The 15,951-nt window shown below is 44.6% G+C and overlaps 1 protein-coding gene across 1 annotated transcript; it reads left to right on the forward strand.

The window, feature by feature from the left end:
* Positions 1-11,628: 11,628 nt before the first annotated feature.
* On the forward strand, positions 11,629-12,564 carry LOC100724623 (olfactory receptor 287-like). Its single transcript, XM_003479584.2, has one exon. The coding sequence runs from the start codon at positions 11,629-11,631 to the stop codon at positions 12,562-12,564; it is 936 nt and encodes a 311-aa protein (XP_003479632.2).
* Positions 12,565-15,951: the final 3,387 nt, after the last annotated feature.

Below are 15,951 nucleotides of genomic sequence, written 5' to 3' on the forward strand. Positions count from 1 at the left end.
ATAACCATGTGCAGTATAGTAACTATTGTTGATTTCCTATTGTTTTGTTTTTGAAATACAGTATTTAAAAATTCTTATTATTTCTCATTATTTTGTTTTGTTTCATTGAATTGATTTGTTTTATGCTCTTTAAAACAAAAAATAAAACAACTTCCCACCCAGACTGATATATCCTGCAAAACTATCAAAGTTAATGGAGAAATAAGATACTTCCATGACAAAGAACAACTGAAGAAATTCATGATCATCAAACCAACCCTACAACGGGTACTGAAAGATATTTTAGAAAGAGATAAAAATTACCATAATTCCAAGAACAACAACAGGTCATGACAACCAAGCAGGGAAAGCAATTAAACAGAGAGGAAAAGTAGGGAACCAACGGCAGGAAAATAACATGACAAAGATAAGCCAATATGTATCAGTTATAAACATCAATGTAAATGGCCTCAATTCACCAATCAAAAGCAGTCTGGAAGAATGGATCAAGAATCAACACCCAATAATATGCTGTGTACAAGAAACACCTTTAACTCAAAAGGAAACTCATAGACTAAAAATCAAAGGATGGAAAACAATATTCCATGCACCTGAATATCTTACTGCCACAAAGAGATAGGTCAACTAGACGAAAAATCAGCAAAGATATAACAGAACTGATCCAAACTTGTGAGCAAATGGACTTAGTAAATGTTTACAGAGAATGCCAGCTGAAAATATCAGAATACATATTCTTCTTAGCTACACATGGAGTGTTCTCTAAAATAGAGGATATACTAGCCCATAGAATATGCTTAAGTAAGTTCAAAGAAATTGAAATTATCCCATTCATATTATCTGATAATAGTCCAATGAAATTGCAAGTTAATCACAAAAGAAACTCCAAAAACTACATAAGCACATGAAACTTAACACCCTCTTGAATAACTAATGTGCCACAGGTGAAATTAGAGAAGAAATTGAATATCTATGATGAAATGAAAATGTAAATGCAACTTACCAGAACCTGTGGGATGCAATGAAAGCAGTCCTAAGAGGGAAATTTATAGCAGTGAAATCCCACATCAGGAATATAGATCAAATACAAATAGCCAAATGCTGTACCCCAAGCTTCTAGAAAAAGAAGAGCAAGTCAAACCCAAAGCCCATACAAGGGAGAAAATTAAGAGCAGAGCAGAAGTTAATTCAGTTGCGACTAAGAAAATGATACAAAGAATTAGCAAATGGGAGAACTTGTTCTTTGAAATAATAAATAAAATTGATAAAACCCTAGCCAATCTTATCAAACAAAGGAAAGGAAAAACTCAAATTTGTGCAATAAGAAATGAAAAGGGTGAAATGACTACAGATCCTGTGGAAATTCAGAAGATCATCAATACCCACTTTGTAATTCTTTACTCACACAAGGTGGAAAAATGAAGAAATGGACAGATTCTTAAAAACATATGAATTACCAAAGCCAAAGGCAATCTTGGGCAACAAAGGCAAGACAGGAAGCATCATGATCCCTAACTTGATATTATATGAGAAAGTTAATGTAATAAAATCATAATGGTACTGGGAAAAACAAAGCAAAAGAAAACCAAAACCAAAAACAGACCTGAGGATCAGTGGGACAGATTAGAAGATGCAGACACAACTACAAAAAAAAAAAAAAAAAAACAAAAAAAAAAAAAACAAAAAACAAACAACTCAGCCACCTTTTCTTTGATAAAGGGACCAAATATATTTACTGAAACAAAGACAGCTTCTTTAATAAATAGTGTCAGGAAAATGAGTTTCCACATGCTAAAGACTAAAACTAGACCCATGTCTATCACCATGCAGTAAACTAAAGTTGAAATGGATCAAGGGTCTAAATATTAAGACAGAAACACTAAATACATTCAACGTGAAAGTAGGTAAAAGTCTCAAAGATATAGGGCTAGGCAGAGAGGTCATGAACAAAAATCAAACTGCACAGGAAATACTTCAAAGAATTAACAACTGGGATCTCATGTTTTAAAAAATTTTCACACATCAAAAGAAATCACCAACGGAGTAAAAAGAAAACCCCATATTGGGAAAAAATTTTAGCCAACGGTCCCTCAGACAAAGGACTTCTATCTAGACCCCCAAAATTCAAAGATCCCAAAAATGGGCATCTGAGATGAATACATGATTCTCAGATGAAAGAAATGGTAATGGCAAATTAATATATGAGAAAGTCTTCAACATCATTGATCATTTTTAGAGATGCAAATTAAAACAACAATGAGATTCCATCTCACTCCAGAAAGAATGACTGTCATAAAAAAACTTAACCTACATCACAACCAAGGGGGACATGAGGAAAAAGGAACTCTTTTCCATTATTGGTGGGAGTATAGACTAGTACAATCATTGTGGAAATCGTGTACAGATTCATTAAAAAAAAAACTAGGATTAGAGGTTCCATTTGATTCAGCCATCCCAGACAACAATATGCAATATATATTATTTTAACTTTAAAGCGAAAGAAACAATAAAACCAATGATACATAGTTTCAAAACAAGATAATAGAAAATAAAGAGTGGCTAATGTATTGCATATTGTTATTTTCAAAACAGTTGTTTAGATTACAAGATATAGGCATTCAATTTTTTTCATACAATTTAAGCTCAAAATGCTCTTTTCAATGCAGTAAAAGAAATTAGCACTGTAACTTTTAGCTATTTTGCGTCTATATTTTTTCCCTTCCTTCTTTCTCTCATCCCAATTGTTGAGCAGTTTCTTTCTCTTTCACTATATCTATTGTACATTTTGGACTTTATTTACTCTTTCACTTTCTTACACTAGGGAGACAATACAAGGTTTATACTACAATTCTGATTTATTTCAATTATGAGTATGATGGCAAATTGCATTTATTTACCTATAAAAGCCTCAAGTTTATCATTCTTCATAGCTGAGTAGTACTTCATTGTATAGAAATACCACTTATTTTTTGTGTAGTCCTTGGTTGTTGGGCATTTGCGTTGTTTTCAAGATTTAGCTATTACAAATTGTGTTGCTATAAACATGGGTGCACATATATTACTGTGGTACGAGGTTTTCACTTCTGGGGAAATACCCAAAAGGGGATAGCTGGACAAAAAAGTAGGACCTCTAATCCTACTTTTTTGATGAATCTTCACACTGATTTCCAGTGGCTGCATCAGTCTGCACTCCCACCAACAGTGGAGAAGAGTTCCTTTTTCCCCATATATCGGGCAGTTGGCCAAGATCCCCAATCTCCCAAATGAGTGTACAGCAAAGGCTTAAATAAATGAGACAAGTGGTATGATTTTAGGACTCCAGGAGGATCAAAACCCTCTGTGGAGTTCAGGGACTCTAGTGGCTAAAACAGGGGATGCCTCTGGGCAGCCTGTGTTTATTATTTTTTTTCAAGCAACACAGGAAACTGAACAGACCTTGGGCTTTGTAAGTAACAAATTACATTAACAAGGAGAAGTATCTTAGGAGAAGATCTCCATGTTGCTTTTCACTATAGAGGTGAAATACCTGAGGCTACATTCTTTATTTAGTTAATCCTCAGCCATTATTTTATCTTGCCCCAGAACATGTAGCAGTCCTGCACGTGTGTTCAATTTCCAGTTCCAATAGCTCCCAACACCCACAGCCCCACCAGCAATTGTTTTTGATTGATATTTGTGATGATAATCATTCTTTCTGGAGTGAGATGGAATCTCAGTTTTGTTTTAATTTGGATTTCTTGAATGATCAATGATGTTGAACATTGTTTTTCTTATATTTATTTGCTGTTTGCAATATGCAATATATTAATCATTGTTAATTTCCTATTATCTTGATACAAAAGGCTGTATCATTGTCTTTTCTCTTTAAAATGAAAGAGGAACCAATTAAAGACACCACTGTACCACCCTTAAAAAGAGAAATAAAAACTGGCAATAATAATGTAGACAGAATGTTGTACCCCCAAAATGAGGCCCCAAGATGTTATTCAAAAAAACAGGGCAAGACGTCTTTTTTAAAAAGAGAAAGAACGCTTTTATTTAAGCAGGAACCAGTGACACAGTCCAGATGGAGTTTGCAAAGCTGTGTAACTGGGTTAGAATTTTGACAGATTTTTATAGCTCATTAACTGCATAAACTGCAAAATACATAATCTGGCAGGAATAGGGAAGGCCATTGTTCCCTTTTGCTTGAGTCAGAGACATTTTGCAGTCAGTGGTTACTCCTTTCTTTCCCTAATTTACAGCCCTTGGACTGCTAATTCCAGGAACATCTGTTTCTCACAAAGCGAACAAAGGTTGACACAGCAAACAGGTTACTAAGGTGATGATGTATACAGAACAGTATGGGGACGCTTCGGTTAATATATAACAAAGTGGTCGGTGCTCCAGGGTGGCTGGTTACTAGGGTGATAAGCATAGACGACACATAAGAGAACCCAGATGAAAGCTGAATCTTGCCTAATCTTTCTGGCTGGGCATGGTCAGTCAGTGGTGTCCATCTACAGCTCCCTCCGGAGCCTCTCAGTTTCTGTGACCCTCTGTGCATCCCAAGTCACTTCTTTCTCTACCTGGCTTTAGAGTGTGGATTTTTGAGGTAGCTCCCTTCCCTAAAGGCCTCTCTGTTTATATGTTCCAGGCTGTGGCAACTGTTCAGGCTAAGACATATGTTTGATCAAACTGGCAGATGCAGAAAGCAAACAGATTGCTAAGATGCATGTTGGGTGCATGCTAAGATGCAATGGGGTAGGAATTTGGGGCCCTGCACTCCCCTGGACTTTATGCTGTTGTTTTCAGACTCAGGCCTTTCTGGAAACCATATGTGACTGTCCTGACTTCCTGCCATATCTTCCTGGACTGAGCTTAAGCTTCTCAGGGAGTCTATGTGTAGTCCTTTTCCATGACTGTCTCTTTTGTCCACCTCCTGCCCAGTCACTGTAGAAGGATGATTCCAGAAACCCTGAAGTGTAGTTGTTCTATGGCTCATGATCCCCAGCATAGTTCAATCTTAAGAAATTAACTCTTTCACAAAGTGGCTTTGGGGACTTCCCTTTCCCCAAATCCTTTCTCAAAATGATGTTTCTGCCATGGATTTCTTCTTCAATGCTAACATGCCTTGTAAAAATAACCATTTTCAGATGTTCAAAATCCCATGCTGTTTTTGTGCTTTGTAATCATGACCTTTTTCTTAGGACTAGTGCTGCCAGCATTATTTCTCCGTGGGGCTGTCAGCCCTCTCTGGGCTTACCTTGTGATATGAAGACGGGTTCCCATCCCTCGAAGCTAGGATTAGCTTTCCAGACTGCTTCCTTGTTTCTCCGCATTGTCTTCAGTTTTTCCAGTTTGTCTATAGTTTCTCTGTTAACTCACTCTTGATTCCCGAAGATCTACTTTTTAATTCACTAAATTGATATTTTCCAGGTGTCTGAATTCCAGGCTCTACAGAGGCTGTATTTTGATGTTGATCTTTGCTACACCATTTTAATCCCTACTTAAACTCATTGTTCATTAAAAAATTATTATAATCCTAGTGGATCTAAAGCATTGTTATTTTGATTGGCATTTCCTTAATGATTAGGATATTGATGTCATCTTTTTCCATGTACTTTCTGACAATTTATATATATTTAACTCAATTAATAAATAAAATTTTTAGGTTTTGTTGTTTTGTTTTTGGAGATAGTGTCTCACTATGTACTCCAAGTTAGTATTTGTCTTAGTTACTTCCTTGTGCTGGACCAAAATGCCCAACATCCACAAGCTACAGCTAGGCCCCTACAGCTAAAGAAGCTAAAGAAGGAGAAGTTTATTTTAGCTCACAGTTTATAAAGGTTTCGATCCATTATCTTCTGGGTCCACGAAGGATGGCATGGCAGAGGGATATGGCAGAGGAGAAACAGTCCATGGCAAAACAGGCAGAAAATAGCAAGCAGCCAGCAGCCACAGCAAGCCTTCTTTCTTTTCTCCTTATTTTCCATCCAGACTGTAAGACCATTGATTGGTGCCACCTACACCCAGGTCTTTTCTTTATTCATATCCAGAACTATGATTAAACCAATTAGTGGACAAATCTAGATCCACACACACAGAAGCACACACCCTAGAACCAGCCATCTCTGAAAAGTTTCACCTACGAGCACATGAGGCTTTGGGAGCCATCTGGATATAATCCATAACAGTGCTGAACTCACTGCATAGCCAAGATGGTCTCAAATTCACAGCGATCCTCCAACCTCAGCCTCCCAAGTGCTGGGATTATAGGATGTACCACCATGTCTAGCTGTATATCTTTTAGAGACAAATACCTATTTAAGTCTTCTGCCCATTTTTAAATTGGGTTATATTTTTGATGTTGAGTTTAAGAGCCCTTTATACATTCTGGATGTCAGATCCTTATCAGAAGATTGACTCTTCCATGGAGACTCCGAGTCAGCCTCCCTGCTACACCTTGATGTTAGCACAGGGACACCTGTCTTGACTGTCTCATCTGCAGCATTGGGAGGAAATAATTGTGTGTTGGTCCAGGTCACTGCATATGTGGACTTTTGCCACCGGGAACTCTTTTGTGCTGCTGTCTGAGCCAGCTATGGAGCAGGGGGACCCTTTTGGGCTCTTTCCTAGACTCCTCAGGCTCCCTGTGGCCCCTGGCACCCTTTGATGCTGTGAGATGCATCCTTTCAAAGTATGATCTCTCCCAAGGGTCTTGGGCTTAGTTGGATCAGAGGGACTTTCACGTCTTTTTCCTGGGAAACACAGGTTTTGGGGGCTGGTGAGTTCTGAAATATTCTCCTCCCTCTACCCTGAGGCCTTCAGAAACAGCACAGGCCCTCACAGTGCCCTCCACACTCCAGGGCTCCCACCCAAAGGCACTCTGGGATTTAGAGGAAGCATGTCTTGGTTGATCCCATTTGTCTGGAGGCTTGCTTTTAATCTTGGTTGGTCTTGAGCTGGTTAGGAGGCCCCTACAGCTCACGGACTTTTCTCAACGCCAGTTAACAATCTTCATTTCTTCTGTGGCTGTATTTTACCATCTGATTTCTGCTACCTCAGTATCTAAATTTAAATGCAGTCAGGACAAACCTCATCCTTTGTCACATATGTGTTTGCTTTTTACAACACACATGCACATAGTACTCCAAGAGCATTTATTTCCATTATTTCTGGTGATGAGAACAAAACCCCTTATGTTCACAGATCCCTCAGCGTACCTCCATTTTATAGAGAAAGAGGGGTCTCAGAGTAGAGTGCCCTGTTCAGGTACTTAGGATGGTCAGGGACCCAGGGAAAGTCCAGCTGTGTCCAGGACATGGATGTTTCTTTGCTTCTTGGACCTCATCACCATGAGAGTAGTTAAGTGTATAGAAATTATGTAGTTAGGGGCTGGAGGTTTAGTTCAGGGGCATAAGCACCTGCCTTGCAAGCAGGCGGTCATGAGTTTGATCCCTGGTACCAATAAAAATGAAAAAGACAAAAAAAAAAGAAATTATGTAGTTAAACCACTCTTTATCAATAATAAGAGAACTCTCAGAAATAGGAAAAACATCTGGTCAACATCTGTGTGTAGGGATGCAAGTTACATGCAACCCAGAAAATCTGAGTTTGCAATTCTGTGGTGGGAACATTGTTGAATAACTGCAGCAAGTCTACAGTTGATGGGAAATGCTGGTGTGTAAAGTTAGTTAAGAAAAAAGAGCTCAGAAGTATGTCTGCAGTGTGATCCCTAAAAATTGATACGGGAAAAATAAATCTAAGAAATAGAAGAGACAAACCAAATCTTCACAGCTATCTGTGCTTTGAGAAACCCTTCTTTCACTTTCTTATCCTATAATGCTATTTTAGAGTGGGAAGAGACAGTTTTGTCAAACAGGATGCAACTCTGGAATTTCCCCAACCAGAGGGAACCCCTGCAGTGATGCTAACCGACAAGGCCTTGCTCCTGCTTGTTCTGGTTGAGGATCTTTTGTACCACTTTTATTTTTTATTTTTATAATGTATCATTGTGGGCGGAGTTTCTTCCCAATGCTGTAGATGAGACATTCAAGATAGGTGTCCCTGCGCTAAAGTCAAGGTGCAGCAGGGAGGCTGACTCTGAGCTCCATGGGAGGGTCAATCTTCTGATGTAGTTTAAGCTGGCCTTGAACTCACTATGTAGCCCAGGGTGACCTTGAACTTACAGCAATCCTCCCACCTCAGCCTCCCAAGGGCTGAACCCTAACAGGCATGTACCACCTCACCTGTTGTGTACCAATTTTAAGGAATTTCCAATTGGGGCAGCCTACAGGGTGTGGGTAGTGTCATTCACTGAGTTAGCATGGAACACACGGCTCAGTGTGGTTGCCAGGGTCCACATAGCTCCTTGAATGGTTGCCTAGCAACTGGTCCAAAGCCCCTAAGCACTGGCAAGGGAAATGGGCTGAGGGAGCAGGGGTGCACACTCCCACAACCTTCCAAGACCCTGGCACCAGATGAATACTTGTCACTGAGGTTCAGACTCTCATGTGACTAATTATACATGTCCCTGCTATGGCTATGAGCCCAGCACTGGCTCCAGGTACCTGCTAAGCTCCAAGCAGACTGCTGGTGCTCCAGGCTGATGCTTGAGGAGTTTAGAGAGTCAGGCCTCATCCAAAGCCATATGGCCCATGGCAGCTCCTCACCTGGGCCAGTTTCTTCCAGCCCAAACTGGGTGAGGATCTTCACCTCAGAGGAATGGCCTTCGGGAGGGGACCAGGCAGGAGACAGAAAGCATCACAGCTCCTGCCAGAGTAGCTTCATCGGGAAGGCTATGGTAAGGTCAGGCAGCCTGCAGTTTACCTGAGTCTGTTGGGGAGAATGGGGCAGTGATGGTGGGGTGTTACAGCCCTATTTACAAAGAAGGAAACTGAGGCACAAAGCACTGACAGCAGCACTCAGAATCTGGTGTGCAGCCTGACCACTCCCCGTAGTACATGGCTTTGGTGGGTGAGAATCTGGTTCAGGGCACTGCCCCAGGAGATGGGAGGCTTTGGTTGAGATGACAGGTGTAGCCCAAGGGCAGGTTTACCCTTGAGGTTTCTCCCTGACCCCCAGGGCCAGCCTCTTGCCAGCTGCACAATTGGCAATAGGGTCCTTATAGGCCTGAGCCCTGGGGAGGACAGGGTGGAGGCAGAAGTAACCTAAGCACCCCAGTGCTGTCTGCTGGTCACAGAGTTCCTGTGCGGATCTTGAGGGCAAGAGGGCTGGATGCAGGGTGGGGAGACCCCTAGTTTGTACCTTATCAAGTACTTTCACTACCTGGGCTGGGAGCTGAGTGTCAGCCGCCTCAGGTCTGGGTTTGTGGCCAGCACATTGGCTGACAGCTGGCAGGCTTAGCGTAGCTGTCTTCTCAGGGGGAAGAGTGTGGAGCTAGCAGGAGCTGTGGGGACTACAGTGTGAAATGAGTGTGGAGCCTAAGGGGTAGAACAGTAGCAGGGCCTCCCAATTTCTTTGCGGTGGCTCCCTGCATTCTGTGGTGAGGCCTGGACAGGGTCAACTCTGGCTGTTCTAAGTGACATTAGCCAGGGCCACTTGATCCGAGCAGTCCTGTAGACCTGGTGCCCACGTAGTCATCCCAGGAACTGTGGTCAAACCCCATTTAGGTGAAAGGACAGTCAGGGGCTTTCTTGGGCAGCCATGGGTATGTCAAGGTCGCAGGACTGTTTTGGCCACATGCTGAAGGTGTAGTGTGGCCTGTGATCCTGACGACACTCTTCACCTCATCTTCAGCAGGTTAGTAGCAGGAAACAAGCAGCTCTGCATACAAGAGACCCTCCTTGGCATGTGAGAGGGTCAGCCAGACAGTGCAGTTGAGCTGTTCCCTGTGCCCTGGCCTAGGGTGTGTCTTTGCATGGAGAGACTGTGTGTTGCCCCCATTGACCCTCCTGGCTTTTAGGCTGCCAGAGGGACATGTATCCTGGAGCTGGGTGAATGGTTCTGCATCCTAACCCTCAACAAGTGTCTGAGCTTGGCCCTGACCTGAGCTTGACCAGGGAAGTCTCACTCCCGCTGCTCTTTCCCTGGGCCTCAGGATCCAGGCCACTAGGGGTGTCTCCCTGGTCTCATCTCCTTCAAGCCCACCTGTGTCCTCTGTATACATAGCATCCATGGACCCTATGTGGGCCCAGGCCAAGCTCCCTGGCTTCAAGCTATCATCTATTGAGCCTGCAAGATGTGATCACAGGAAGATGACAAAATGCTGGGTCTGGGTTTCCGCACTCGCAATGCAGGTGTCTCTTCCTGTCACACCCAAGTATAGGGCAGGAAGGAGCTGCTGAGCTGGGCTGGCCCTCACTCACATGGGCAAGATAGACCCAGGAGGGGCACCAGAGGCCAGTGAGGCCCCAGACCCGCAGGTATTGCTGCCAGGGTGCAGTCCTTGATTCTCTAGAAATGGTGTCATAAGACTACACTGAGAAACTTGCTCCTTTCAGGGTGCTGCTCTGGTGGTTCCACCTTAGGACCTGCCGTAATTGTACTGGCCTTAGCTCACTTTCTCCTCCCATGGCAGCACACGGCTGTGTACTCAGGGGCCGCATAGCCATGGGCTGACTTTCAGCTAGAGCAAGGGTCTGCATTAGGGTCAAATTGGTACATCCTAGGTTGTTTGTAGACGGCACTGGTTAAGGACAGCCGAACAGGACTGCATTGTAGGCCTGGGGAAGGGACTGCAGGTGAAGGACCTTCACCCCCAAGTCTTTTGGTTAGGCAATGTGGCTGGCACTACACCAGAAAGATGGTAGGTGTTTCAAGGAGGCTAGACCAGTTGCAAATGGGTGTGTGTGTAAACATGACCAGGGAAATGTAGGGTGCCTTTGGGGCTGGTTCCCTTCCCAGCCATTTCTTCCATCAGCCTCTGGGAGTCAGGTGGGTTGGTCCTTAAGCTCTATACTGATCCTGATCTAAGAAGGTGTTGAGGGACGTCTGGATACCTGGGGACTGTGAGACTTATTCACCCTCCTTATCCATCTTGAGCCTTCACTGGGCCTCTCAGGCACCCCTCTCTGTTCACCAGTATTGCCCAGCAGGGGGAGCTACTAACAAAGCCTTTCAAGAGTCACGTTTTGGGGAAGCCTTCTCCCATCTCTTCTCAGGAGGGTTAGGACCCAGGCAAACACCAAACCCTCAGCCCCCATCTGTACCCCTGAAGGTTGCTGTCTTGAATGGGATCACTAGGTCTACTAGGACCCATCTGGCTTTTTTGGATAAAGGTGCTAAAAGTCAGGGCAGACTTAATTTCATTTGTGAAAAACCCGAGTTTCTTCCCTTTTCCAGGCTGCTTGACTCTAGAACTAGGTATCCCCCATTCCCTGTGGTAAACACTCTTAGAGTAAGGCAGGACATGTTCATATCCCAGGTGACAAGGATTTAAAATAAGGAATCTTTTCCCTCCAGGTAATAAGCAACTGCTAGCTGGCTTCCCCTCTGGCTCTGGGCTGTTTCAGCCAGCACACGTATAGCTTATGGTGCCCACCACTCATTTCCACAGGATGCCAGGCCTGCAAGGGGTTCAGGATTGTAGGATGAAGTGAGCAGATCCCCAAGAAAGTGGAGGAAGATTGATACTAGGTTCCTGAGACCCTTCCTGTTGCATGATGCTCTGTGTCCCCACAGTGCTTCATGATCTGGAACCAGAGCCTGGACGTGCCCTTGCAGGGCTCTTTCATCCTGCTGGGCTTCCCAGGTCCACCGAGTCTGCACATCGGGCTCTTTTTGCTCTTCCTAGTCATGTATGTGCTTACAGTGGCTGGGAACCTCGCCATCATCTCCCTTGTTGGGGCACACCAGCACCTTCGAACACCTATGTACTTCTTCCTCTGCAATCTCTCCTTCCTGGAAATCTGGTTCACTACAGCCTGTGTGCCTAAGACCCTGGCCACTTTTGCTTCCCAGAATGGAGCCATCTCTTGGGCTGGCTGTGCCACACAGATGTACTTTGTCTTCTCCCTGGGCTGCACTGAGTATTTCCTGCTGGCTGTTATGGCTTATGATCGCTACCTAGCCATCTGTCTGCCACTGCGCTATGTTGGCATCATGACGCCTGCCCTGGCAGTGCAGCTTGCCCTGGCCTCCTGGCTGTGTGGCTTCTCTGTCATCAGTGTACCTGTTACTCTCATCACGCGCCTCTCCTTCTGTGGCTCTCGAGTCATCAACCACTTCTTCTGTGACATCGCACCCTGGATTGTGCTGTCCTGCACTGACACCCGGGTGGTGGAGCTGACATCCTTTGGCATTGCCTTCTGTGTCATCCTGGGCTCTTGTGGCATTACACTGGTCTCCTATGTTTATATCATTGTCACCATTGTCAGGATCCCCTCCAACCAGGGCCGTCACCGTGCATTCTCCACCTGTTCATCCCATCTCACAGTGGTGCTCATCTGGTATGGTTCCACTATCTTCCTGCATGTGAGGACCTCGGTGGAGAGCTCTTTGGACCTGACCAAGGTCGTCACGGTGCTCAACACCATTGTCACACCAGTGCTGAATCCCTTCATTTACACTCTGAGGAACAAGGATGTGAAGGAGGCTCTGTGTAGGATGGTGAAGAGGAGGTGATGGGATGGCCAGTGCCATGCAGGCCATCTGCCATGCAGAGCAATCAACTGACCCCACTTCCTCTTTACCACTGGGAAGAATCTGGAGAAGTCTTTATGAATATAAGACAGATTAGTGTACCCAGGGTTTTAGAGTAAGCCCATAGGAGTGGGCTCAAGAAATGCTATTGTTAGTATTATTTTCATAATTCAGAAAATAAAACACTGTACAAACTATTCCCCATCTCTCTCATTTTACCTCAAACAACTAACAGGGGACATGCCCTCCCTTTAGTGTCCAACCTGATCTCTTCTCCACCCGGAACCCCTGGAGGAACTGGGCTCTCACTAGCTGGTCTAGATAAAAACTGAAGAGCTGTATCTTGGACAGGTGATCCCAGTAATACTGAGCAAGTTTACTCCATTGAATCACTTAGGAGCGCTGGCTTCAGGTCCTTTAGGGTCACAGGATACTTGCCCAGATTAGAGGATGAACTGGTTTAGCTGCCTTGCCTGCAATGGGCTGTGTGCAGGGACTGGACCAAGCCCCTTTTCTACTCTGTTGCTCAGGTTGGGGCTGGTGGAGCACTGGAGGTGCTGGGAACACTGGGGCTCACCACTGCATAAGCCTGTGTGGGGGAAGTTCCTTGGATTTTACTCTGGGCCTGCTTCTCGGGCTCATCCCAGAGTCCCCTCAGTTGACACTGTGCTGGCTCCCACCTCTTGCACTGCAAGTTACCCTGCTCATTCCAGTCTGATGGCTATGTGCTCCACCCTATGGTTTTCACTCACTTTATCCTCAGAGTGAGAGCCAAGGTAGGGGTTTCTGATGGCTTCTTCTCACAGTGACACCATGCCTGGACTAGTGCAGGATCACAGGTACCTGCAGCTATCTGTCCAGAGCCTGGAGGTGACACCACCACACTGAATTGGAGGCCCCCTTTACCCAAGGCCTCCAGTCAGATGACTCATTGGTCCCTTCAGCTTGCACACTCAGTCATATGTAAGTACTGATATTTGTGTAGCCATCATGCTTTTGTGAAGTTACACAGCAAATGACAAAAAGCATCCCCTTTCACTGGTTCATGTGTTTGCTAACTTGATGGCAAAGGTTAGTAACAGCTCACATTAACACAGTTTGATGAACTCCCAGTAACACCTAGAGGAGATGGGTGGTGGCAGGGGACAGAGGGACAGGCAGTTCAATATCTGTGATCTGCTGTATAGCAGCCTCACACACGGAGGACCACCACTATCCTTCATTGTTACAGACCAGACAGATGCTCCTCAAGGTCCCTCAGTCTCCTCTCCTCTCATTCTGATGGAGGTGGCCCTGCTCTCATGAATTTTTCTGTAGATTCCTTTCCTCAGAGACTAAGGCCTGAAGTGACCCTGGGTGACCAAGGATTGGGGTAGGGGGCAGGGAGTGCCTGGCCCTCTTCAAGGACCCATCCCTTGTCTGTCCCTATCTTGCTCCAGGATTGCCCTACTGCTGCAGCCCATGTTAGAGGAGTTGTTTGAGACTCTTCTAAGACTTCTCCCTTTGGAGGTGGACTGTGGTCCTTCCCAGTTCTGCTTGTTATGGATCCGGGCTCCTAGTGGTGTGCAGGTGCTGTGTATGGACTTGGGGTTAAAGGTCTTCATCTCCTTAGGTTCTGCCTGATTCAAGACATCCATTGCTCCTCATCCCTGCATATGTCATGAATTTTCTTGGGCAGTGATTCAGCAGGAGGAAGTACTGTGCAACACTGCTGGGTTCTGGACACACCCTAAATGGGGCTTCAGATGAGCAGGTTTTGGAGAAAAGGAGCCCTCTGGGGCTGCAGGCCAGTGTGGCCAGGTCCTGCATTCTTGGGGAAAGTGGTCTTGCCTGTCTTGCATGCCTACCAGGACTTTTGCCATACTTTGGCATTGTGAGATGAAATTTGGCTCTTGGGATTGGAAACAGGACAGATTTTAAGGAAATGCTATCTTTTATCATCTTCTAGGACTGAATCCCCCACAATGAGGAAGTCTGCCCAATGAATGTAGGATATCTAGAGATGATCTGGTCCAGGTGAACAAGTGGGGAACAGCATTGCCATGGCAGCAGGGAGGAACCTGTGGAGGCTGCCATGCTTTTAGCCTGTTGGCAAGAAGAATGAATCACATTAACTGATCTTCAGATGCTCAGTCTTATACATCTTGAATAAATTCCACTTGGTATAATTACCTGGCAGATTTGATTTCCTAATAAAGATCCTTAAAGTTTATTTTGACTAATAATAAACGTATATATTTATGGTGTACAACATGTTACTTCCAGTACATCTTTATGGAATGAGCAAGATTTGCTCATAGATTGTTGAGGAGATTTTTATCTATCTCCACAGAGGTACAGATCTGTAGCTTCCTCTCTTATACTGCCTTTGCCCGGTTTTGCTGTTTGTGTGATGCTGGCCTCACAGAATAAATTTAGCAAAGTCCTTCCACACCTAGCCTCTGGAATCCGGTGTAGAGAACTGGTATAACTTCTTCATTACATTTTTGGCAGAATTTACCAATGAACTCAACTGGGTCTGAGGCTTTCTTTTTTAGAAGATTAATATTGATTCAATTTCTTTAATAGAAAAATTAAAATGTAAAAGAGAATATCTTTTATTGTTTTATCTCATTATAAAATGATACATGCCCTGAAGGAGTCACAGTAGTCGTTTATATTTAGATGGTTTCAAATACTTTTCTAGGCAGATCTTTATCCCCATGAATCAGAAACAAAACATGATCCAAACAGAGACTGCATGGCCTTCACATTGGGGATACATGTATCCAGTGGAACATGGTCACTGGAGATGTGGTGTGGCTGGGTGTGTGGACAGTGGATCCTAAGTGTGTGGGTTGTGGGGGGGCAAAGCAAGTGTTCCCTTACCAGCTGTCTCCTCAGCAACTGTCCCCTCAGTAACTTCCCCCTCAGCAGGTGTCCCTCAGCAGAGCAAGTGGCCCTCAACAACTGACTATTTGGGTGTGCTTCTTGTCCCAGCATCCACTTGGGGAGGAGGTTGTGACTCAGCATTGGCCTTTCAGGCTTATGGGCTGGGCAGCAGACAGGCCCCAGAGAGCCTAGAGGAATCGCCAGTGCCATGACCCAGGAAAAACAAGCAGGTAACCCTCTCACCAGTCCTCCACACCTGGGACTTCAGTGTCTCCCATTTTGCAACTGGTACAAGGCACACTGGGACTGATCAGAAGCCTCCCTGAAGCCCAAAACAAGCACAGACAACTAGTCAGTTATTGAGGGGCACCTGCTTAGGGTACATCTTCTGAGGAAGTACCTGTTGAGAAGGCAGCTGCTGAGGGGACACTTACTGAAAGGGTCTCTACTGAATGGACACCTGCTGAGGGGTTGTCTGCTGAAGTGAAGTGTGCTGAA

Source organism: Cavia porcellus, unplaced genomic scaffold (genome assembly GCF_034190915.1).
Source record: "Cavia porcellus strain 051 isolate PalLab524CR breed Dunkin Hartley unplaced genomic scaffold, mCavPor4.1 scaffold_2, whole genome shotgun sequence".
Lineage (NCBI taxonomy): Eukaryota > Metazoa > Chordata > Mammalia > Rodentia > Caviidae > Cavia > Cavia porcellus.